General features: G+C 51.9%; 1 protein-coding gene across 2 annotated transcripts in view; it reads right to left on the reverse strand.

The window, feature by feature from the left end:
- RILPL1 (Rab interacting lysosomal protein like 1) overlaps positions 1 to 25,862 on the reverse strand; it is a 42,340-nt gene that overhangs the window by 5,465 nt on the left and 11,013 nt on the right. For both annotated transcript variants that reach the window (XM_044243500.1, XM_044243501.1), the window contains exons 3-6: positions 13,117 to 13,235; positions 12,228 to 12,449; positions 4,348 to 4,520; positions 2,490 to 2,582 (exon numbers count right to left, since the gene is read on the reverse strand). In XM_044243500.1, coding sequence (XP_044099435.1) covers positions 2,490 to 2,582; positions 4,348 to 4,520; positions 12,228 to 12,449; positions 13,117 to 13,235 — 607 coding nt within the window. The remainder of the gene's footprint in view (positions 1 to 2,489; positions 2,583 to 4,347; positions 4,521 to 12,227; positions 12,450 to 13,116; positions 13,236 to 25,862) is intronic.

Here is a 25,862-nt window from a genome sequence, read left to right on the forward strand (position 1 = left end):
GGTCACCGGTCAAGGGCAGGAAAGCAGCCATGACCTCTACTAGAGAGGCCATGTGATTAACATTCCACAAAAGCAAGGCTGAAGGGACAAGTAGACCCCAAGGGGTGCCAGAGGTGTGAGGGATAGAAGGGGAGGAAGGCATGGAACAATCTGGAGAACCGCCATGCCCTACCCCCAGCCCCCAGGGAAGATTAGTCCCTGCCCCTGGCTCTGGGCTCCTGGGCTGCACTGATGTTGCTCCCAGTCAGCAGAGGAGGTGGACAAAGGCAACCACTGTCCTGCCTGGGCTGGTCAAAAGCCTTTTGTGCCAGCCTGATCTTCCAGTCATCCTCTAGAAGCTGGGGTGGCCACGGGACTGGCCACCTGCACCCTCTGGACGGGGGGATCCTGCTCTCTCTCCCTCTTTGTCTGTTTCTCTTTCCCTGACTCTCCAATGCCAGCTGCTTCTCCTGCCAGGCTCAGAGCCCTAGGTCTTGCTGAGCAGACAGAGGCCACACTAAAGGAGAGAAGGGCTGAGCATCCTTTGTGGGACAATCCAGAAAGGAGGATTTGACACCACAGCCTCTTCAGGTGTGGGTAAAAGAACCAGTGGGAAGAAGATTGCTGACTAATTCTGATCACTTTCCTCTGGCTTTTTCCCCGTTTGGGATTTGCAAAAGCCAACTCTTAATTGCCTTTCTGCAGGGAAAGGGGGCTGGAGCAGAAAACCACAAAATCAGGACAGCCCGGCTTTGGAAGGCAGGCTTAGAAACGCATATGTCTTAGAAGTCCAGTCCTGGCAGTGGTGTGTGCAGCACACGTGAAGACACTAAAAAGACCAAAGAAAGTAGAAGCCTGAGGTGATGTCTGCTATGCTGCCACCCTTAGGGACAGCATCCACGAACATAGCCCACCTACAGGAAAACCGAGCCAGACATGGAGGGAACAAGGAAGAGATCTGATGACAAGACCTGGATCCAGCTGAGCCTGAAAGCCACTCTGACCTGGGAATTTTGGGTTCCTTAGCCTACAGTTTTTCTTGAGTTACTCTGAGTTGAATTTCAACTGCCAATTTTAGATTATTAACAGTATGTGGCCAAACGGTGTTGGGATTCAGAGGAAGCCCTTCTGGTTCCAAGCTTCACTCCTAGTCAGTGCCGACCCCTAACCAAAATTGGGAACTCCATACAGGGATCGAAGACCAAGCAAACAAGCAACGTAGCTGGCAAGAGAGGCTGGGGAAGGAGCCACGCATTCCTGGGCGTACTCTAGAGGGCAGCTACCCCTTCCCAAGAGGAGAGGCTCAGACAGTCACAAGGCTGTACACATTCTCCATTGCCCTTCCCATCACTTCACAGGGTCAGACCTAGCCAAGAACTTCCCGATGTAATCGGTTTGCAAAGGTCGAGGCACCCAAGTAACATCCCAGTTGCTCTCCCCACAGGCTCCTGGTGGCCTTCCAACCCACGCCACGCGCTTCCACAAAGCTCCTGCCAGAGTTTGGGAGAAAGAGAGGCCTCTTCTGTAATAAGCCGTGGGTACAGCTGGAAAGCCAAGAGCCAGGAAGACCCTCCTGAGGGAGATAACAAGGCTATAAGACAACAGTGTGAGTGTGCGCACCCGGCAGAGTCTGAAATGTGGGCTGTGGGGCCGGGCTGCCTAGGTTTGACCCCAGGCTCTGCCTCTTAATAGCTGAATGTCCTTAGGGAGCTGCCTCAGTTTCCTTAACTATAAAATGGGGATGACAGGGCCTCTACCTCCCAAGAGTATCATGGGGACTCGAGGATATGGTACCTGGCCCACAGCAGGCTCTGAGTAGACACTAGCCGCCCCCACCAGAGGTTTTCACCCTTTATCTGAAGGCCTGCAGGGGTCAGCACACCAGAAACTGTATGCATAGCTGTACATGAGGCTCTTCCTCTCCAGGGAGAGGGTCCACAAACTCCGAATCTCATGGGGGTCTTTGAGAACCACTCAAGTAGCTTCAAGTCTGGTTGAAGGCAATTCTGAGTTTTTTCTTTCTTGTGTGTTCCCCACAGCAACCAGGGCCTGACTCTGCATGCATTATGTAGGAATAAATACTTCCTTACGGAAGGGTCGGGGGTCATCACAGAAATGCACAGATGGGGTGGACCAGGGGCCATTCCAGACCTTTGCCGGCTGGGGCTGCAGGCCCTTTGGGTGTGTGGAATCGCCCCCACCAGCCTTATTTGCTGCCCAGCGACACGCCCCACCTGATAGCTCAAGCCCTGAGCTTCAGCCCCAGGCCCCACCCCCTTTCCACCCTCACTGCCTGCGGACCCCCAGCTGGAACATAGCGTTCAGGCGCAGAGATGAACTCAAAGTCAAGGGCTAAGGCCCCACGTGCTCCATGGTTAAGCCTGTCTCAGCAGGAGGGGGTTAGTGACAAGCCTGGCCCCGGAGCAGGTGCCCGGATGTGAAAGAGCCCGCGTGAACCACCGGGTCAGCTGTGCGCGAGCAGCCCCGCACTCTCAAAGCGTATCACTTACAGTCGCTTGATCCCGGACTCTGGCTGGGGGGATATTCTCGGGTGGATCACTGCTGGAGGTTGGGGTATTCGATTTTCCTCTTCTATTTCTTCACTGGAAGGAGTTGAGAGGCGTGAGATGAGAGAGTCAAAAATTCTGCGAGAGCTGGAATATTCCAGAAGGGTATCGTCTGATGGTCTGGGTGGAGTTATGCTGGGAATAGGGGGAACCCAGGAAGATGGCAAAAGTGGCCTGTACCCCAACAGTCTCTTTGCGTGGGGCACTGGCCTCTTAGCAATGGGCGCGGCCAGCTAAGAGAAGGGGTCAGCCCTGGAGGCAGTGAACGTGGGTGCCTGTGGTCTCTTTGGCCCAGTTGGTCAAATGTGAAGAATTTCAGGAAAGGAACTCACATCTCAAAAAGGCAACTTTCAGTTTCCTTTGAGGTATCTAGCCACACAGAACTAATTCCTCTCTCCTAAATGCTCTCTCCATACCTTGTGGTTTCTTCCATCTGGAATATGACACCCACTCCTGAACATTTCCCATACCTGAACAGTATCCTATCCTTTAGAGAAAGCCCAGTTCAAAGGCCACCCCCTACACGAAGCCTTCCTGATTTCTACCCCACCCCTGAGGAGTGATCTTTCCCTTTGAACAGCCAGTGCACATAGTATCAGTAAAATTTTCTTATGTGCCAGGCATATAGGGGATTTTCAATAAAAATATGTGGCACTGTATTTTCTGTGCCTCTCTTATTTTCTCTACTGGATCAGGGACCACTTCTGGTACATCTGTCCTCCCTTCTGGCTTTCCATTCAAGAAGTATTTGTTGCACATCTACTCCATGCTAAGCCCCATTCTAAGACTAGGAAACCTAGCCATGAACAAGACAAATGTTTTCTGGTCTCCTGTTGTCATAGTCCCTTATGGAAAGAGACAATAAAATATGTCCATAGGATCAAAGTAAGGTGATGAAGGGGCATGAAAAAAGTAAAGCCAAGGAAAGTGACGGTGGCTAGAACTGGGCACTCCTTTGCATGAGTAGTAATGGGGAGGGAGAGCTCTCTCAGGAGGTGACCTCTGACCTGAACCCTGATGACCAGGGACTCAACCATGGGAAGAGCCAAGGGGAACATATTCCAAACAGCAGGACCAGTATATGCAAAGGTCCTGAGGTAGAAACAAGTGGGGACTGGTATTTATTTTTGTTTTTTTTTAAAGTAGGGACTGTTTTAAGAAACCCATAAAGGGACAGTGTGTATGAAGCTGAGCAAGCATGTGGCGGGCACACCCAAGGAACTGGATTTTAACTTTTATTTTAGCTCACTGAAATGTGAGCAGCCACACAGCTAGTGGCTATGTCACCATACCAGACAGTGCACCTCTGATAAATGCAAGTTCACTGGTCGTGGGCTGAATGAACAAATACTTAGGCCGTACTGCTCTACCATCTCTGATCCACAATTCTAAAATCCAAAAAGCTCTAAAAATGAAAATGCATTTTTTGGTCCTTCATTTGGTGGCAGAATGTGACATGAGCCCAATTATCATGGCTGCTTGTCCCATTTAGTATGCACATTCGCATCTTCCTCTGCGAAAACATTATTAACGTGTGTGATTTTGGGGAGCTGCCCCAGATGCTGGTGGTGTACGTTACATATACACAGTCTGTGGACTACTCCTTTCTAAAAGCTGGGAAGTTCTGAATTATAAAATAAACCTGGGCCCCAGAGTTTCGGAAAGGGCTTGTGAGCGTGGGTGTAAGTCCTTCAGAACAGACAGGGACCCCAGAATGGAGACGGGGGCAATCCCTGTCTTTCCAAGACCTCCTGCAGCCCCAGAAAAGCAGCCCACTGGGGCGTGCCCCGGGGCCGCTCACCTCTTGTAGTACGCCAGCTCCTCCTGCAACAGAAACACTTTGGACTTGAGTTCGTTCCTCTCGTGGAGCACGTCCCGCAGCTCCTGCAGTGTGAACCGGGGGCGGTTGGGGTCCTTGAGATCCATGGCCACCTTTTCCGCCTCCGAGACGCACTCCTCTCCACCCGGCTCTGTCTGGAGGAGGCAGAGATGCCGCTAATGAATTCCTGGCGGCCGCCCGGCAGCTCCCACTCCACATCCTGCCAGAGCCCGAATTTCCCACCCTCCCGGGGCCTCTGCAGCTATTTTAGGAACTTGCAGGCGGCCTGTGCTCACGTTCGGTGCAGTCAGCGTCCCTCTGGAGATGAAAGCCGGCGGCCACCTGTTCATTGTCCGCCTTCTCAATAGCTAGACCTGCCGTCCTGGCGCCTCCCCACCTGACTCAGGGTCTTATTACAAATAACATTAGAAGGAGTCCAAGGAGAAGAAACAGCACGACTCCAATGCTGCCACCCTCCCTCATCAATCTGCTTTCCTTTGCCCACATCCTCTCCTCATATGCTTACTAAGACCATTGCTAATAAGACCACTGTTAATTTGGCCAAAACAGTTAGAGCTTGTGCACAATTTTCTCTTCTTCTTCCATTGGGCATTAAGTCAACATATGTTTTCCCATGTGTTACTGGCCTTCTGGTCAGGCCCTCAGCCTCCCCTGCTGTGTGCTGGAGGTCAGTGGAAGACGGGAGGGGGAGGGGCAGGGGAGATGGATCCTTCCAGGCTAAGTCACCTGCCTCAGGCCAGATCCAAACCCTGTCTTCCCTCTTTCTCACAGCAAGGGTTTTTGCTTCGGAAACAAAACTGTGGTAATATACACTTAACAGAGAACCGACCATTTAAAAATACACAATGCCGTGGCATTTAGTACATTCACAACGGTGTGCAATCACCACCTCTGTCTAGTTCTGGAACATTTTCATCCCCCGTTGAGGAAACTCCATACCCATTAAGAGCCATTCCCTAATTCCCTGCCCCCACCCCCGCCCACCAGCCCCTGGTGGCCACCATCTGCGTTCTGTCTCTACGGATTTGCCTTTTCTGGACATTTCAAACAAATAGAATAGTACAGCATGTTTCCTTTTATGCCTGGCTTCTTTCGGTTTCCGTGTTTTTCACGGTTCATCCATGCTGTAGCGAGTCAGGGCTCTATTCCTTTCGACGGCTGAATACTAGTCCCACGTATGGATACGCCACGTTTTGTTCATCCTTTGTCCTCTGATGGGCATTTGGGCCGTTTCCACCATTTGGCTAGTGTGAATGGTGCTGCCACGAATACCCATGTATAAGGATTTGTCCGAACACCTGTTCCCAGTTCTTCCGGGTGGGTTCCCGGGGGTGGGGCTGCTGGGTCACGTGGTGACTGTATATGTGACTCTGAGGAACCGCCAAACTGCCTCCCACTGCAGCCGCCCCACCTGTCACTCTGCCGGAAGCACAGGAGGGTTCCACCTTCTCCACATCCTCGCCAACACTTGTGGTTTATTTTCCATTTTTTGAAAGCAAGGAAGTTTTTGCAAGCTGCCCCCAAGTCAGCTGGCCAGATCTGCAGGTGGCCCATATTCCCCCGACGTTCCTGACACCCTTGGACCGCCAGTATCCCATCATCCACTGGAAGGAGTGGACACAAGTTCAGGACAACAACGGGGATGCTCTGGAACTGGGGGAAATGGGCTTGAAATAGAGACCTTCTGTGGCGCCTGGGGGGCTCCATCGGTTTAGCATCTGCCTTCGGCTCGGGTCATGATCCCAGGGTCCTGGAATCGAGCCCTGCATGGGGCTCCTTGCTCCGCAGGGAGCCTGCTTCTCCCTCTCCCTCAGCCCCTCCCCCTGCTTGTGCTCTCTCTCTCTCTCTCTAATAAATAAAATCTTAAAAAAGAAAGAAAGAAAGAAATAGAGACCTTCCCCTACCCAAACCCTCAGAGCAGCACAGGGAGAAAGGCACTTTTACCCAGACGGTGACGCAAGGCCAGGCTGTTGAAGGACCCAGGAAGGCAGGGCTGAGATGCCTGTGTCCTGGGAAAGTCAGGACAGGCTGTTCTGGGAAAGGACACTTGAAAGGAGACACCACCCCCCAGAGCAGGTCAAATGACAGAAGAGTCACCCAGCAGGCACAGGCCGGGGGAGGGGGTCTGACCAGGAGTCACATGGAGCAGCAGGCAGCAGGGGAGGTGTGTGGCTGCAGTAGAAAATGGACACCGGACAGATACCCCACTGCCCCAAGCTGCCTCTGAGCAAGGGAGTGGGGCCTCCTCCCACCTGAGAAGTAGGGGAGGAAATGTTGGATGATTTAACTTCCCAAGATGCTACTGTAGGCTTCTGTTGATGCCACACCTTCAGGGGGTGCTATGTGCTCAGGGTCCGTCTTCAGTGTCCGTCTCCTACAGGGCCACATGGCTGGACAGGGTCCTCTACCCAACATCGCGCATGGCAAGCGGCTGGTATACAGCTGGCACTCACTAGCACCAGTTCCCTTCTCTTCCCCTTCCCAGGTGAACCGCAGAGCATCCCTGAAGGTCTATAATAAATATTCAATAAGTAAATGGCCGTCTCAGTAAATATTGGATGTCTCGATAAACATTCAACATTCACTGCGCATCAACTCTGAATGAATCAGGTGGGAGCGGAGGGCAGAGACACACAGAGGGAAACCTACAGGGTCGTGTGGCAAGAGAGGAGCAAGGACATCAAACTCTAACTGGGAGGGATCACAGAAGACGTTACTGCAGATCTGGTCTCTGTGCATGGGGTCCTGACAAATGCATAGGAGTTTCCCAGGAAGGCTGGGGCCCTCCGTAACTCCTTCCCCCAACATTTTGTTTGGCCTTCACTGTGTTCTAAAACTCTCTGGAATTAGTTCCCAACAGTTTTATATTGAGAGATTTCACACTCAAGTTTGGGTCTTGGGTTTCCTTTTGGGAAGAATATTGAAAGATTGGGTCGCACTGGATCTACATGCTAACACTGGGCTGGTCCTATGTGGCAGCTGTTGCCTTTTACGTGTTCTTTCCATGTCTGCTCAGCCCCTACCCCCTTCTCCTTCCATGTCTGGACCCCACAGGCCCCGGCAGCCCAGGCCGTGGACCCAAATCTCAGGCTCACACACTCCCTCCGGACACCGCAGGTTTCCGCTCACCCCCACGGGTTGTGAGCACCTGAGACACCCAAGGGCTTCCTCAGGTCTGAGGTCTTTTTCTCTGGAGGAGGGATGGATGGCTCTTTCATCAGGGTAGCAACCCGATGCCCTCGAGCGTGGGGGATTCCCAGACAGGTTTGCAAACAAAGTCCCGACTTCCGGGACCACTGCCTGGAAATCCCGAAGAGGGAAGCTTGGGGCTCCAGCTTTCCTGGAAGCCAGCAGGCACTAACGCAGCGCCCTTGGATGGGGTTGCCCTGGGAGAGAGACTGAAAAAGCTCTTTCCAGCAGGGGAATCAGGCCCATTGGCAGTGGGTCTTCTAGGCTTACTCCACGAGGGACCTCGGAGGTGGCTGGGGGTTATCGAGGATTGTCTGCTGGTCCCTGGAGGCACTTTGGGTACAGAGGGAGATGACCTGAGGTCCCAGGTGCTCCCCAGGGAGGCCCAAGAGGCCGGCTGACAAGTTGGCGGGACCAGAGTGGCCGAAGGGAGGCAACATCCTCCAACCAGGCCCTGCGTCCTGAGGCCTGGCCTCCTGAGCCCACTCCCCCTGGGCACAGCACAGCCACCATTCCCGCAGCCCCTTGAACATACTTCTGAACAGCCCCTCACCCAGCAAAGGGGAAAGTGACTGTGTCCTGGCCACCCCTGGTAACTCCTAGGCCACCACGCACACATTCAGCCAAAAAACCCGGCCTCACACGCCAGCCGATCAGGGCCTGTCTTATTTATGGCAACAAACACACACTTATTAAGATACCAGAATTTGTAAGGCAGAGAGGTCAAGTAGTAACTATTAATGTTAGTTTCCTTACTGATTTTATATGAAGTCCTTTAAACAGAGAGCCCACGACATCATTGTCTTAGGGGTTTCTATGTCTACCTGTGAAAGGCAGGAAGCTTCCAGTGAAAACATGAGGAGGGGGAGGAGTGAGAAAACACACTGAGTAAAGAAGGCGTTCAAGGACCACATGTCGCACGACTCCGTTTCCCTAAAATGTCCACAACAGGCATATCCGTAGAGACAGAAAAATAGATTTCATGGTGGCCAGGGGCTGGGGGAGGCAGAGATGGGGAGTGGCTCTTCGGGGGTACAGCGTTTCTTTTTGGGGTGATGGAAATGTTCTAGATGCTGGGGTTGGTTGTATGACAGAGTGAATATACTAAAACCTGTCACATTGTATACATTAAGTAGTTAAATTGTATCTCAATAACTATGTTATAAAGATACATCAGAAGCTTTGTTTACTCGACTGGAGTAATCAAGGCATGATGAGAACAGACTCCTCCCCAGTTCCGGATCCCTCCGTAGCTCCCATCTCCTCTTACCGATCTCGGGCCAGGAGGAGCCCACCACCCAGCTGCACCTGCTCATTCTCCAGTCTGGCTCGTGTCCTTCTACCTGTCTGGAGCGTGCCACGCCACAGTCCACCCCAGACCTCCTACCCATCCCGTAAGACTCGTCTCAATAATCTGAAAACCTGCACTGGTCTCGCTTCCCACTGGGAATTCACTGTGTGCCCTCCTCTGATTCCAGGTCCTCTATCCCAGCCACCCTATTTGATCTACTGAACCAAAGTCAAGCTCATTCCCCTCACTTGTCAGATAGGAAACTGAGCACCAAAGGGATCCATGAACCCCAGGTCACACAGCAGCACGTGCAAAGCCACCGCACCCTGCGGCTTCCCTATGTGAGTGACAAGCATCTTGAACTCCACCTAGCTCCGACGGAGGGAGACCAACCCAGCAAAGGTGTCCTGAGTTTGGGAACAGACTCTGCAAAACAGCTCCGGGGGTTAGTTATAACTGTGACCTGACTTTACTCCGTTTCTGTCCCACCCCCCTGGTGCCAGCAAGAGAAACTGAAACGGATAGGCAGGTGGGCCACGGAGGTGTGACATGTCCCTGTACTCCCTGCTAAAGAGATCTGGAGCAGGGCTGGGAGTCTTGTGGCTGGGGCGGCGTCCTTAGGACTTGGGTTTGGACTGAGCCCTACCCGTCCAGGAGGAGACAGGCCTGAGCCCTCATGGGTCACGGGAGGCCAGAAGAGGTACACCAAGGGAGTGGGGGTAACAGTGCCAAGCTTTGCCTAGTGGCTGTTTTTGGCATCTGCCTCATCCCACTGCCACAGGTTTGGTTCAGCTCTCACCTTTCTTGCCTGGATTATCGCATGGGGCTCCCACAGCCATATTCTGCCATCAGCTCCCTCCTTGTACAAACTGTCCTTCATAACCTCAGAGCTGATGCCATTACTCCCCTGCTGAAGCCTGTGAGGGATCCACACTACACCCTGCTCAAAGCTCTGTGTGTGGCATTTCCGGCACCGAAGATGACAGCTGCTGTCTCTGTCTGCCCTGCATCTGCTTCCGTACTTCTTGGGGCTGAGTCCTGGCAGTTGTCCTCTGGAGAAACTCCCCTGGCCCCACTTCCAGTGCATGCGGCTGGACAGGCACCACGAGAGGTAGCCATGGGACTTGGGACTGGACACCATGCATATTTTAGACTTTGGGCCACAGCGCCTGGTTCTGTGATGGGATGAGGAGAGGGTTGCCTGAGACTTGCTGGGAATTTGGGAAAGAGGCAACTTCTTTCCACTGGGGTTGCAAAGCTGACAGAGTCCCAGGGGCCACTATATGGCATGGCCCACCTGAGAATACCACCAACACAGAGGAAAGCAAAGCTGAGACATCTTGAGAGCATCATTTGGGCACCTGGAACCAGCTATACCTGAAGCCAACTTTTTTTTTTTTTAAGTTTATGCTTTTCTTTTCTTTTAAGATTTTATTTATTTATTTGACAGAGAGACATCACAAGTAGACAGACAGACAGGCAGAGAGAGAGAGAGGAAAGCAGGCTCCCCGCTGAGCAGAGAGCCCGATGCGGGACTCGATCCCAGGACCCTGAGATTATGACCTGAGCCGAAGGCAGCGGCTTAACCCACTGAGCCACCCAGGCGCCCACCTGAAGCCAACTTTAACACAAAGCCTTTAGCTATACAACCAAAAATTATTTTTTTTTTAAATCCTTAAAGCCTTTTAATTTAGGCTTCTGTCACTTTGGGCCAAAAACAAGCCCTAACCTTTCCCTTTTAAGACTTCTTTCCCTCACCTCCCTAACTGTATCCCAGGTTCCTCTCCTTCAGAGAACCTAGGCATGTCTGGCCTGAAAGATGCTTAATGACTGTGCTGGCACTTGGGCCAACCTGATGGTGAGCTCAACTGTCTTACCTTCCCGACCTGTTACCCAGGAAACTAGCACAGTGTCTACAAAACAGAAACAGTCAGTAAATATTTTCTGGAAGAAAGAGTAAGCCCCAAGCTTTTCCCTAAGGGTCCACTATGCTGTCCTGAAGCAAAATAACCACCATCTTCATCCACCTATCAAAATCTTAGCATTGTGAACACTAACATCAAAGCCAAAGGGAGAGCTCTTCCAAGAAACTGCATGCCACCGCCTTCAGGATTAACTGTCCTATCCCTGTGTTGCTGGCACCCCCACCCCCAGGGGACACATCCATGGGAGAGACACCTCTAGCCCCCTGAGTCGCAGTCCTGGACCCATCTGGATTTTCGCTGCAACTGTGGTGTGGTCCCAGCCACGTGATGGGGACCTACCTCAAGCACACATTGCATGTCTTCCCACTCGTGTCCTGAGCTCTGCTCTGTAAGTTCTGCCCAGGAATGTCAAGGCGTTAATATCCCCGGGAGTCACCCTTAGTCAACTGGGGGCAGGTGCATGTAGATAAACATTCCAAGCCTTTCTTCTCCAGAAAGACGGTTCTGGGACATGGTCTGTGGGCTTCTCAGAGGTCCCAGCAAGACTGAGCTCCCCACTGCAGCCTCAATAACACACACTCAAATTCACTTTTCCTTCTTCCCTGTCTCACGCCTCAGATCTTTGGGATCACCACCCACTAAACCTCCTGCCCATTTTCCTTTTCTCAAGTTCTGCTTTGAGGGAACCCAGACAAACACCATCTCTTACCACAAAGATAGTCCCCTTTCACCTTAAGTGCGACACCACTTGGAGGTGGCCAAGTCTGTCTCCCGCACTGGACTGTAAGCTCTTTGAAGCTCCATAGTCCCCAGCACAGTGCTCTCAGGGAGAAGACCAAACTCCACTCTGTGGCCTATCTGGCCTGCAGGAGTGGCCCTTACCTATCTCTCTGACCTCACTCAGAACTTCTTCCTGCCCTTCATACTGCATACCAGCCACCCTAGCCTTCTTACCCTTCTTTGACTGCATTGCAATTTCTCCTGCCACAGGGCCTTTGCATGTGCCACTCCCCTGCTTGGAACTTACTCTCCATTTACTTGTTTACTCTCATTCTTTTAGTCACCTCTTAGAAAAGCTTTTTTTTACACCTCCAGACAATCATGGTAATAACAGGCAACACTTTAAATGAACTAACTCATTTAATCCTCATAATAATCTGGTGCTAAGTACTATTATCATCCCCATTTTAGACTCAAGGAAAACAGCCACAGAAAGGCTAAATAATTTATCCAAGGTCATGGAGGTAATAACAGGCTAGATCTGAACCGAAGCAGACCAGCTCTAGCATCCATGCAGCTAACCACACAACATAGCTCCTATCAGGTTCCTCCCACTTTCCCCAAGTGTAATGGAGAAAACAAGGCAGCCTTGCCCACCATGAGCCTGCTTACAGACCTACCTTCCCATTTTCTTCAGTGGCTGGTTTCCCACTTACCTCAGGCTCCTCCTCTCCATTCTGGCTGAGTTCGCCCTGCAGCCTCTCTCGCAGCTTCCCAAGCTCTGCCCGCAGGCTGCCCATCTCCTGTTCCTTGGTTTGCAGATCTGCCTCTAGTTCCACCTTCTGTTCAATCAGGGCCTTCCCTTGGGCCTCTACCACTGTCACACGGTGGCGGAGGTCATGGTTGATCTTCATCAACCGGGTCTGCTGCTGCTGCAGCTGGAGAAAGAGGAAGGCCATTTATGGGGTTGCCACATACAGTAGCTCACGTTGTGCACTGCACAAGGGCAAATCCTCTACAGGCGTGCCATCATACTGGAGACATCCTGACTTGTTTGAAGTTTGTTCATATTCTTACAACTGTTGATGCCAGAGATGGGCAATTTCTATATTTACTATAATAATTTTATGACAGATGGAAGGTAAGTGTTTTGTCAGTATAGTATGATGATTTCCCAACAGATGGAAGTAACATGCCTTGAGAAAGGGGTGTCTTTCTAATTTAGGTGGAGACACTGTGTGGGGTTCTGGAGCAGCCTGGACCACACTGGCCTACTCACACAGGGGCACAAAGAGGGTGATTTGGAGGAAGCCTCGGGGTCAGAACGAAGCCAGGCTGGGCCTCGGCACCCCCCCAGGGTGTGGGAGCAGCAGGTCACCGGGCAGTGCCACGATTCCTCCTGCTGTGACCATGCAGACCCGGCTGAGGGTCCTCCCTGTGGCCTCAGCGTTGGGAGCTGCCGGGCCTCGGGCAGAACCCCTGCCCCACAGAGCCCACGGCATGAGGCCAAGGGAGAGAAGGGGAACCGCCTGCGGGGAGGAGGCCATCTCCCCTCATTATCTGCTGGCAGGGAGGGTGGACACGGGGTCGGGGCTCCTCACTTACAGCTTCCACATCCTCGTTCTTCAGACCGAGCTCCCTGTCCTTGGCGCGAATCTCGTCGCGCTGCTTGTCCACCACCTCCTTCAGCTTCTTCATCACTTGCCGCTCGCGCTCCGACATGCCTGGGGTGAGGGGGGCAGGCGAGACCTGCTGGTGAGCCCCTCCCCACCCCCGCCACCCTGGTCTGACCCACCCGCCCCTTCCTCTGGAGATGCCCCTGACCCCAGGCCTTCTCCACACCCCATTCCGCCCCATTCTGGGCGCCTGCGTCCTGTCCCCTCTGTCCCCCTGGTCTCTCCAAACTCATCCCCAACTCAGGCCACGGGGCCGGCACTTCCCTTCCTTCTAACATCCCCGGGGCTCGCTCTCCTTGTCCTCGTCGTTCAGGCCTCAGTTCAACCGTCCCCTCCCCACAGAGGCCCGTCCTTCCTGGCCCCCCTAAATGAACCCTGCCCCCTTCCCCCGACTACTACCTTCATGATACCTTTTTTTTTTTTTTAAAGATTTTATTTATTTATTTGACAGACAGAGATCACAAGTAGGCAGAGACACAGGCAGAGAGGAGGAAGCAGGCCCCCCGCCGAGCAAAGAGCCCGATGCGGGGCTCGATCCCAGGACCCTGAGATCATGACCTGAGCTGAAGGCAGAGGATTTACCCACTGAGCCACCCAGGTGCCCCCATGATACTTTTTACAACTACCGTCTCGTAGGTCTTATCATCCAACAAAAGACCATTCAGAGCAGAGGCTCTGAGCGCACACACCGGCTTTCCCATTTACGGCTAGGGTGGCTTCAGACCAGCCTCTCTGTGCCTCTGTTTCCACATCTACAAGACGGGAATAAGAGTACCTACCCCATACGGCTGTTGTGAGGATGAATTTAGTGAGTACACAGGAAGCACATAGAAGATGATGCCTGGCCCACAGCAGGGAGTGGTGTCTGTTACTTAGCTGTTTATCATGTGTGCCTCCTGCCCCTGGCCCATAAGTACCTGTCGGCCCGGGGGGCAGGGCCTTCACGGACCTATTCACTGTGTATTGCCTTGGCTAGCACAGTGCCTGGCACACAGTAGGTGCTTGCTGAGTGGGACCGGCACACAGTAGGTGCTTATTAAGTGATCCGGTGAGTTAATAAACCGTACCAGTTTCACATGCCTGCTGTAACAAATGGCCAACCAAATCTGATAGCTATGTACCAGAAATACATTTTCTCATAGTTCTGGGAGCCAGAAATTTAAAATCAGTCTGAAGTCAAGATGTCACCAGAGCTGTGCTCCCTCCAGAGGTTTTAGGGGAGAATGAACCCCTTCCCTCTTCTGGCTTCTGGTGGCTGCTACCGTTCTTTGGCTTTGGACACTCCAGTCTCTGCCTCCGTGGTCCCATGGCCTCCTCCTCTTCTGTCTGTCAGACCTCTCTGTGGCCCCCTCTTTTAAGGATACTATGATGGCATTTAGGACCTGACTAATGCAGGACAGCCTCCCCACCTCAAGATCTTAACCGACTGAGCCACCAAGGTGCCCCCACCTCAAGATCCCTTTTTTTGGATTATTTATTTATTTATTCATTTATTTGACAGAGAGAGACACAGAGAGAGAGAGAGAGGGAACACAAGCAGGGAGAGTAGAAGAGGGAGAAGCAGGCTCCCTGCTGAGCAGGGAGCCTGATGTGGGGCTCGATCCCAGGACCCTGGAATCATGACCTGAGCCGAAGGCAGATGTTTAATGACTGAGCTGCCTAAGTGCCCCTCCACCCCCGCAATCTCAAGATCTTAAATGAAAACACATCTGTAAGGATTTTACCATACAAGATAACATCCACAGGTTTGAGGGGTTAGGGCCAGATATTTTCGGGGGCTGTTAGCCTCCTCCAGGCATTGGGGTGGACAGCTAATCCTTGCCTCCCAGGAGCAGTGGGAACCACAGACTCACTTGGTTCTCCTGTGCTCGGGGGGCATGTGCCCACAGAGCAGGCGTTTGAGAAGAGCCGCTCTGTGTGTGTCCTCAGCTGTTGTCCCGACATGACTCCCTCATCCGAGGTGCTCCATCCCATCTGGATCTTCCCTTCTCCTGTCCTCGACATCTCCAAGCAGGTGGTCACCACCAAGAACAAGCATTTGTGTGTCCAGAACGGTGTGTGATGTCGCCGGGGCCACAAATGCAGACAGGACATGGGTCCCGCCCTTGAAGAGTCTGAGCCTTTGTGTGACAGGCACGAATGTGGATGTCCCAGAGGGCGGCTGTCCTGTCCCAACCCTCTGTACGCTATGGCTGCCCACACGGGAGACACGCCAGGCTGACGGAGCAGGGACAGACCCCCCCACCCCGACACACATTCCCAAAGCATAACTGCTTTGTATCCTTGACCCTATTTCAGTGTCGTTTCCAGCCCCTGAGAATGGGTATTATTACTGTTGATTCCTAACATCAGTCCCATCTTACAGATACAGAAAACTGAGGCCTAGAGACAGACTTGTTCCAAGATGTACAGCCAAGCGCTATCAGAGCTGGAACTCCAACCCCAGTTTTCAGACTCTGAAGTCCCATGTCCTTTCCATGAGGCCATGCCACCTTCCCACTGCAGGACTCAGAGGCTCCACTAAGACTCAGAGGCTCCACTAAGGGGACTAGAAGTGTCACCATGGGGCAGACTCTAGTCCATTCTTTCTCTGACAGGGCCACCTGCTTGGGGTACCCTCACATCTTTGTGCACGTACACACACTCACATAGGCATACACAACCACGTACACACACGGTGTTTATGGAGCGTCTGCCATGTACCTGACACTGGGCTAAGAGTCACTGGGGTGTGGATGGTCAACAGATGCAGCCCAATTTTGCTCCCACTAACTTACAGACACCAGACGGAGATGGTGTCATTAGAGACCATGATAAGTGACACGGCAGACGCAGTGGGGCCTGAGAGCGCCACAAGGGGACCCGCTGTAGACTGTGGGAGCAGAAAACCCCCTTGCAAGAGCCTTTACACTGAGATCTGAAGGACCCAGGGGTGGGCAGGTGACGAGGACAAACATCAGAGGCTAGCACCAGCACGTGCAAAGGCCCTGGGGGCAGAGACTGCGCATCTGGAGAGCTGAAGGGCAACACTGGTGGCCAAAGCTAGTGGCCACAGCACAGTGGGCAAGGGGAGGCCAAAGTTTGAGCTGTGAGCAAGCCTAGACCATGTGGGGCCTCAATGGCCAGGAAGGTAGTTGGATTTTCGCCTAAAGGGGCAATAAGAGCCTCACAAGCAGGAGGAAGGTCAGGCCAAGGAGACCAGGCAGGGGGAGCCAGAGAAGAAAGGTTGCAGAGGGCAGGTGTGCACTATGCAAATGAGACAGGCCAGAGGGAAAGGAATTATAATGAAGACATTGATGGGGTGATGGGGAGGCTCCAGAGTCAAAGATGAGCTGGAACATGCAGGTTCCAACACGGCACACAACTTACAGCTTCTGAAGCAACATCAACCCCTTGGAGCCCTCCCTTGTTCACCTGCATGTTTTCTACCTTCCTACCTCTCCAACAAGGCTGTGCAAAGTGCAGACGGAACTCACACAAGCCCACGAAACAGAATTCTTCCTGACGGGCGGTCCTGGAACCAAGATCACCACTCGGCTTCCTCCTTGACCTGGGGCCAAGGCAGGGTGGTGTGCGTCCTAGGCAATGCGGCTGAGAGACGCAGAGATGCCAGGGTGGGCTGGGGTGGGGAGGGGAGGCAGGGGTGGAAAGAAGGGGCAGGGATCCCGACAGAACAGACAGGCTAGGATGGAAAGTCCTGAGCGTGGAGTGCTGGGGAGAAGGTGGGGCCGCGGGACCACGTGAGTGTCACTGCTCGGAGCTGCTTTGGGACACAGGGGTCCTTCTGTCTCTTCTCAACAGCAGCCAGCCGCCTCCTGAGCACACCCCCAGCAGGTACAGGGTGGCTCCGTAAGCAGCCACCCAACCAGACGTGACGCGACGAGGCTGATTAGAAAACTGAGACATACTGGTGAGTGGAGAAGGCAGGTGGCTACCTGCACAGCACAAGACGCAGACAAAAACGTTCACAGGAGCTTTATTCATAGCAGCCCCAGTCTGGAAACAACGGAAATGCCCACTAACAGCAGGATAGAGAGAGAAAGCAGGGTACTAGTGTGCAGGGCGATGTGACACAGTGTGAAGAACAAGCCGGGTGCTCCACTTGGAGCTCACAAAGTCGGTCACTTGTCCAGCTGTCCTCCTCCTTCAGCGCAGAGTCAGCCCAGAGGCCGCAGGGTCCCCCGGACCTCTGCTGGAGTACCACAAGGCCGCCTGGAGGTCCTGGGCACTGGGCTCACGTCCCTGCTAACATCCCTCAGCCACTGCTGCAAGGCAGGACCGGCGCTCTGCCGGTGGGACAAGAGGACACCACTACCATCTCCCAAAAAGGCAAGCCTGACACAAGGTGTGCACGTGTGCTGGGGCTGAAATCAGGTGGCAATGGAATCTGAAAAAGCCACACACACATTTGCTGTTTGCTCTTTTTTTTTTTTTTTTTTTTAGATTTTATTTATTTATGTATCAGAGAGAGAGTGCGAGAGAGCAAGCACAGGGAGACTGAGTGGCAGGCAGAGGCAGAGGGAGAAGCAGGCTCCCTGCAGAGCAAGGAGCCCGATGAGGGACTCGATCCCAGGATGCTGGGATCATGACCTGAGCCGAAGGCAGCTGCTTAACCAACTGAGCCACCCAGGCGTCCCATGCTGTTCGCTCTTTGAGCACCTGTCCTGTTACAGGCTCCAGGCCAGGGCATCAAGAGCTGAGGTCACTTCATTCCTGGTGGTGGTGGCAGGGGGTACAGATTCAGCTCCTGGAGGAACTGGGTGGAGAGAACAGTGTGGGGGATGGCAGTGCGTCGACCCAGAAGAAAGAAACCTGGATCCGTAACCCAGCTACCTCGTTCACCTCCAGGGGGACCTCTGGCTTTAACCCAAGACGGCAGAACAATGCAAACAAGAGCTTGGGGTCTGAAGCCGGATTTCCTGGACTCATTCCCCCGCTTTGCTGTTTATCTGCCATTGACCTTAGGATCATTTTCTCACCTGCAAGATGGGATCAAAGGCGGGTGGGGGTGCTCTTGTGAGATTAGAGGGGTTAATCTACAGGAAGTGTTTTCAGCAGGACTCAGCGTTAGCTGCCCTTTTATACACAAAACTTAAATGCTAGTCCTCCCTGTTCCAAAGGCTGCAACTCGGATAAAATCCAAGAGTCACTACAAAAACTTTGAGAAGTTAAAAGAAGGTGGTATGTTTTCAACAGACCCACGGGCCTCGTCGAGAGCTGGAAGAACGCAGAGCTAACACAGCCACCTGGCAGCTCAGGGTCCTGGATCTAGACGTAAAGGTGCATTTGAGCAAGTGCAGGAAAAAGCAAGTCCAACGTTGGTCACAGGAGCAAAGAAACACTTCAACAGACGAGGAGCTTCCTTCCACACCAGGAGACAGAGAGCCAGGCGGAAGGCTGAGATGCAACGGTGAAGTCAAAAAGGCAAGTGACAGGCACAGCAGCAGGATTCACAGCGGCCCAAAGGTAGAGCCCGAATGTCCATCAAGGGCTGAATGGATAAACCAATTGGGGTCTATCTACACGATGGAATGTTAAGCCCCATACAGAGGAACGCAGGACAGACACCTGTTCCAACGTGATTCACCTTGAAAACACGAAGCTAAGTGGGAGAAGGCAGACATAAAAGGCCACACGGTGTACGAGTCCCTTTACGGGACACGTCCAGAATACAGACAGAAAGCAGACCGGCAGAAGCCAGAGGCCGAGGGGATGGACAGGCGGGTGAACTGGGGACTGACCCCTGATGCGTGCGAGGTCTCCTTCAGGGGTGGCACAAATGTACAGGAACCAAACAGAGCTGATGGTTGCCTAACTGTGTGAGTGAATTATGTACTAAATGCTGCTAAGCTGTACACGTTACAACTGTTCCTCTGACGTTATGTGAATTTCACCTCAATTAAAAAAAAAAGGGGGCAACCCAAAGAACACATAATTTTAATTCGTGTAAAAAATTATATTTAATTTAATTTTAATAAAATGAATACATTTAATTTATAAAATAAAATTCATAATAAATTTAATTTAATATATTAATAAAATAATAAATTTAATTAATTAAATTTAAATAAAATTAATAAATTTAATAAAATTTAATGAAATAAATTTAATAAAATAAAATTAATTTAATTTAATAAAAGTTTAATAAACATTTTAAATTTTAATTTCTGTTAAAAAAAAGCAAGTGACCAGAAAAGCAAAAAAACAACAAAAAAAACCAAAATACATTTAATTTGAAAAACTAAATACATGCTTCTCTGCCGTGTCCACAACAGAGCAGCTTTGGCTCATCAAAAAACAAAACAGGCATGAAAGCTGTATGTAGACTAAAGGGAGTAGTCTAAAGGGAGGGTTTTACCTTTGCTAAGTGCAGTGAGAAGGGGGCAGAGGGAATTCTCAGAGGTTTCCTGAGTTTTGTTACAATCTTTCACAATATTGATACACATTAGATTTTTTTTTTTTTTTGAAGACCAAACAACCACCACCCGCATACCCACAACCATCATCACCCTTAATCACTAAAGACAAAAATGTCCTCAGGAGACCGAGCCACTTGCCCCAGACCTCACTGCCCCGTCAGTAGCCACACGGGAGCTGCGATGCAGGTGTCCTTTACCGGGCCAATGCATTCTTCACCCCATCAGAACCAGAAAGCTGCTTTCCGTATGGGATGAGGATGAGGAGGACAGCTAACATTTACCCATCACCTGCCGGGGGCGGCGATGGGGCTGAGAACTTGCTGGCAGGGACAATGCTGGCGCACAGATGCCCTCAGGTCCCTGTGTCTGTCTGCACCCCTCTTCAATGTGCCTTTTTTCTTTTTTAAAAAAAGATTTTGTTTATTTATGTCAGAGAGAGAGAGAGTACACAAGCAGGGGGAGTGACAGCAGAGAGCCCGATGTGGGGCTCGATCCCAGGACCCTGAGATCATGAACTGAGCTAAAGGCAGATGCTTAACCGACTGAGCTACCCACATGCCCCTCAGTGTGCTCTGCCACTGACCAGGCACTGGGGGCCACTAGGCTGGCAGGCTCTCAGGGCAGGAAAGAGGGCCACTCACACTCCAGAGCTCACAGTCCTCCACGCACTCAGCCTGTCCCACCCTTGCCGTATGCTTCTGCCCCCTTCCCTGTCCTGCTTCCTCGACCCCTCAATGGTCTCCTCTGGGGGTGCTCCCTTCATAAGTCACCCCCACAGGAATCCTCACGTCAGAGTCCCCCTCTGGAAAAATCTGATCTAAACTGTGCTTAGGTCCTTTTATCCTCAGAATGCCTTCTGGAGTGGGACCCCTGTTGTCCCCATTTTGGAACCAAAGCAACCTGAGGTATACAGTGGCTGGCAGACTCATGCCGGCCACACGGCTGGTTAGTGGTGCTCCCGTGACTCACACTCAGGCAGTTTGGGCTGCAGAGCACCTGCACTCCTGTAAACCATGCCATGAGGCCGGCCTCCCGTGGCCCCCGAGCCTTACGTTATCAGCAAGTGGACTGCGTAGAACAGCAGCCCCCTGAACTCATGTCCTCCTGGACGCGATCTTGTGTGCAAGCAGGGTCTTTGCAGTGAAGATGGGGTCATGCTGTCCAAAGGTGGGTTTTGACTCCCAACACTGGTGTCCTCAGGACAGAAAGGAGAGGGGGCTTCAGAACAGACTGAGGAGGCCATGTGATGGTGTGTGACTGTGACAGGGACGACGCTGGAGGGACACAGACATAAGCCAGGGAACCCACGCTGTCCCAGCAGCTGGACGAGGCAAGGCGGGACCCTCCCCTAGAGCCTTTGGACAGCGTGCAGGGCTGTGGACACCTTGGTTTTGGACGTCTGGCCTCCAGATCTGTGAGCAAGCACATTTCTGACGATTTAAGCCCCCCAGTCTGGGGCACTTTGTTGCAGCAGCCTGAGGAACCTCATCCAGGCAGCTTATGGAGAAAGGCCTGGCAAGGGTGCACTGCTGGCTTTGTACTGAGCTAAAATGCATACCGGTCACTCTTGGCTTCCGCAGACGCTTCAACAGGGAGGACAAAATCAGCATCACTGCCCTCAGGGACATCTCTTACTGGACAGCTGCGAGGCTGATGCTGTATCTACTTCTTTCTCCACAATCCTGGGAGGCCAGAGTGGCCGTTCCCATGTCACAGGTGAGCAACCCGAGGATGGGAACGGTCGGTCCACTTCTCCAGGTAACCCCGCTGGGAAGGGCAAGGCTGGGACTTGAACTCAGATGCGCCTCACTCCATTGCACATTCTCCCTCCAAAGGGCTGCTCTGTCGAGTCTCCGAGAACGCACTGCCTTTTTTTCGGGACACTGCTGTTCCAGGCTGCCCTTCAGAACGTAGCTGTGGGGTCAGTCGTCCCCCTCTCCCGGTGACAGAGTTGTCTGTCTGGAGCCCGAGAATTGTTTCCAGATCCTTGAGAGCATCTCTATGCCTCCGTGTTCCCGGTCCCATGGCTTCGATGCCCGTAATTCATCTCTGAGGGCACTGACCCGTAGTGTTTCTCGTTGTCCTCCGGCTGACAAGACGGAGTTCCAAAAACAAGGGACACAGATGTGCTTTTTAATCTGGAGACTTCCAGGGAGCGGGCGGTAGCAGTTCGCCCGTGGCCCACATTGGCCTGTTCATCCCCACTGCAGGTAGGGTCAGCTCCCCTGAACAAGCTCTCCCGGCCCACTCACTCCACACCTCACAACGGCACCCCTGCATCTGCAGCCGGCCCCCAGGTCTTGCCCCACTGCTCACGGCGGTGCCTGGCATACAGTCTAACTTTGCAGGCTGCACCTCCCCTCAGGGACTCCTCTGCCCAATGTCTGTTCCTCCTGCAGGTGGAAGACGTGCTTTGTCCTTGCTGTGTTCCCATGGTTTCCCGTGCAAAATAAAAATAACCGTGAAAGGCATGCCTGGCATCTGCCCGGTCTCTCCACTGGGGGGGTTGGGGGAGGGATGGGGAGGGCTGGTGCAGACTGGAAAGCCCAGGCCTCCCCGGGCTAACCCTTTGGGAGCCAAACCCACGTGAGATGTCAATTAAATGTGTCTCAGATGGGGCCCGTGTGGGCTGCTTCACGGCAAGCCAGCAGGGAGCTGGGAGCCGAGGCAAAGCTCTCCCACGCGAACTGAGCTGCACACACACGGAAGCCATGAGCAGAGGAGGAGCCCTGGGCGGTCAGAGCCATGGCCGATGGCCCCCGAGGCTTCTGCAGCTGCCGGGGGCGGCAAGGGGTTCCCCGGTCACCCTCAGAGGCCTCACGGGGCCCGGCAGAAGCAACACACACAGAATGATGGCTGCGGCCTCTTCGACAAGTTCAACGTAGTTCCCACATGACCCAGCAATTCCACTCCCGGGTCCACACCCCAAAGCACCGAAAACACACATCTGCACAAAAGCTTGGAATGTTCGCCGCAGCACTATTCACAATAGCCAAACGCTGGAAACAGCCCGAGTGTCCAGCGACTGATGAATGGGTAAGTAAAACACGTGGCCTGTCCGCACAAGGGTGGGTCCTTCGGCCACAAAAAGGAATGAGCCCCTGACACCTGCCACGATGCAGACGGGCCTTGAGGACACCGCACTCCGTGAAACACACGACACAGAAAACCACGCTGATCAATTCTGTGCACACAAAATGTCCAGAACAGCCATCTCCAGAGGCGGAGAGGCAATCGGAGGCTGCTTGTGGCTGGGGTTGGGATGGAAGTGGGAGGGACTGGGCAGTGGCAGCTAAAGAGTATGCTGTCTTGGGGCACCTGGGTGGCTCAGTGGGTTGAGCCTCTGCCTTCAGCTCAGGTCGTTATCTCAGGGTCCTGGGATCGAGCCCCGCATCGGGCTCTCTGCTTAGCAGGGAGCCTGCGTCCCCCTCTCTCTGCCTGCCTCTCTGCCTGCTTGTGTTCTCTCTCTCTCTGTCAAACAAATAAAAATAGAAACTTAAAAAAAAAAGAAATCAATTTATTTAGAGAGAGTGCACAAACGAGTGGGGGAGGGGCAGAGGGAGAGGGAGAGAGAGGATACTAAGCCGACTCCATGCCCAGCACCGAGCCTGGTGCGGCTTGATTTCAGGACCCTGAGATCATGACCTAAGCTGAAATCAAGACTGGGACACTTAACCGACTGAGCCACGAGCCCTGCCTTACTGTTCCTAAAAGAAAGAAACAGATCTCTATGGATGGGGAAATTCTGTAAGATACAGTAAGTGAAAAAATCAAGGTGTGCTATATCCCATGTGGCATCCCGGACTGGATCCCGGAACAGAAAAAAGGACATTCGCTAAAATGTGGTACAATCCAGATAAAGTCTGTGAGTTGGTTAATAGTAACATGCCAACGGGGGTTCCTTAGCTGTGACCCATGACCGTGGTAACATGAGATGTCCTTATTAGGAGATACTGTGAGGGGCATTGTGGGAACTCTCTGTACTATCTTTGCAACTTTTCTGTAAATCTAAAATTATTCCACGATAAAAAAGTATCTTAAAACAGCAAAACAAAACAAAACACTCAACAACCAAGGTGCTGGACAGTCCAAAATATGTTACCATTTGTGAGGAGGTAGAAAAGGATATTCTCCTCCTGCATTTGTGTAAAAACGTACATTTGAACGTGCACAGAAAATCTGCAGCAAGAGAGTAAGGGGTCTCCTGTTCTAGGCAGACTGCCTGGGGACAGCAACCAGGAGTGGAAGGGAAACCAAGTTGTTCACCATAAACTGTGTGGCATTGTCTGATTTAGAAAAAAAAAAAAAAAAAAAAGGAGCGCCTGGATGGCTCAGTGGGTTAAGCCTCTGCCTTCGGCTCGGGTCATGATCTCAGGGTCCTGGGATTGAGCCTCGCATCGGGCTCTCTGCTCAGCGGGGAGACTGTTTCCCTCTCTCTTTCTGCCTGCCTCTCTGCCTACTTGTGATCTCTGTCTCTGTGTCAAATAAATAAATAAATAATCTATTTTTAAAAATGTGTACAATTTTTTTTTTAACTTGGGAAAACTCTCTTTTTTTTTTTTTCCTCGAATGTAAAACATGGGAAAAACTGCCGTCCTGTGTCCTCAAGTTTGGAGGCTGGACACTGGGGCTTTAGCTGTAGAACTCCTCAGGCTCAAGGTCTCCTTGGACAGGGAATGTTAACCAAGATGTCCAAGTGATTTTCTGCTACTCGGCTTTCCAGCTGTGTGCCATTTTTTTTTTTTTTTTTCAAGAGAAGTAAGCCTTTATTTCCTTGTTTCACAAATTGTGTGCCATTTTTTTTTTAAAGATTTTATTTATTTATTCAACAGAGAGAAATCACAAGTAGGCAGAGAGGCAGGCAAAGAGAGAGAGGAGAAAGCAGACCCCCTGCTGAGCAGAGAGCCCGATATGGGACTCGATCCCAGGACCCTGAGATCATGACCTGAGCCGAAGGCAGCGGCTTAACCCACTGAGCCACCCAGGCGCCCATGTGTGCCATTTTTTGAGGGAAGAAACTCAGATTCTGCCCCCCACCAAGATGTCCCGTGTGAGCAACCACTTTCACCTGCTTAAGTCCACCTGCTGGATTTTAGTATATGTGCTGCCGAAGCGAGCACAGTCCACCTGCTGGAGAAGGTGCGTCCCTCCAGATCGCCTGTCTGCCCTGCACTTCCCCGAGCTCACAGGGCCAGGAGCTGCGGGGCTGGGGCTGGCTTCTCCTTCCCTCCCACATGGACGTGACTTTACTAATCTACTGACCACATTCTAGATATTTAGTGGGTTTTTTTTTTTTTCTGCTTTATTCTATGAATCACTAAGAGAGTCATGTTGAAATCTCCCACTGTGATTGTGGGTGTGTTTTTCTTTTTATTTCTGTCCAGTTTTTAAATTATATTCGAAGTGTACAGTTTGGTGGTTTTTAATATGTTCACAAAATAGTGCAGCCGTCACCACCATGTTTTCATGCCCTCCCCAAAAGAAACCTCATACCCGTTAGCAACCATTCCTCCTTCCTGACCTCCTGCCAGCCCCTGGCACCCACTAATCTTTCTCTCTGTAGATCTGTCCACTCTGGACATATTTATGTTCATGTTTGCTTTGTAAACTTTGAAGCTAAATTATTAGGTGTGCAGAAATTACAAATCATCTTTTCCTGATGAACTGAACTTTTTATCTTTAGAGAGTGATCTTGCCCTTAAAGTCCATTTTGCCTTCTTAAAAAAAGATATTAGGGGTGCCTGGGTGGCTCAGTGGGTTAAGCCTCTGCCTTCAGCTCAGGTCCTGATCCTAGGGTCCTGGGATCGAGCCCCGCATTGGGCTCTCTGCTCAGCGGGGAGCCTGCTTCCTCCTCTCTCTCTGCCTGCTTGTCATCTCTATCAAATAAATAAATAAAATCTTAAAAAAAAAAAAAAAGGATATCATTTATTTATTTATTTCTGAGAAAGAAAGAGAGAACGCATGCACACAAGCAGGGGGACAGCAGGCAGAGGGAGAAACAGGCTCCCCGCGGAGCAGAGTCCAATGCGGGGCTCATCCCAGGATCCTGGGATCATGACCTGAGCCGAAGGCAGACTCTTAACCGACTGAGCCACCCAGGCGGCCCAAAAGTCTGTTTTGTCTTCCATTCATATAACCACATCAGCTTCTTTGGGTTAGTGTTTGCTCGGTCTATCTTTCCTCAGCCTTTTACTTTCAACCTTTAAGAGAGAGGTCTCTAGAAACAACGCAGAGTTGAATTTTTAAAATCGTTTTT

Source organism: Neovison vison, chromosome 3 (assembly GCF_020171115.1).
Source record: "Neovison vison isolate M4711 chromosome 3, ASM_NN_V1, whole genome shotgun sequence".
NCBI classification, from domain to species: Eukaryota; Metazoa; Chordata; class Mammalia; order Carnivora; family Mustelidae; genus Neogale; species Neogale vison.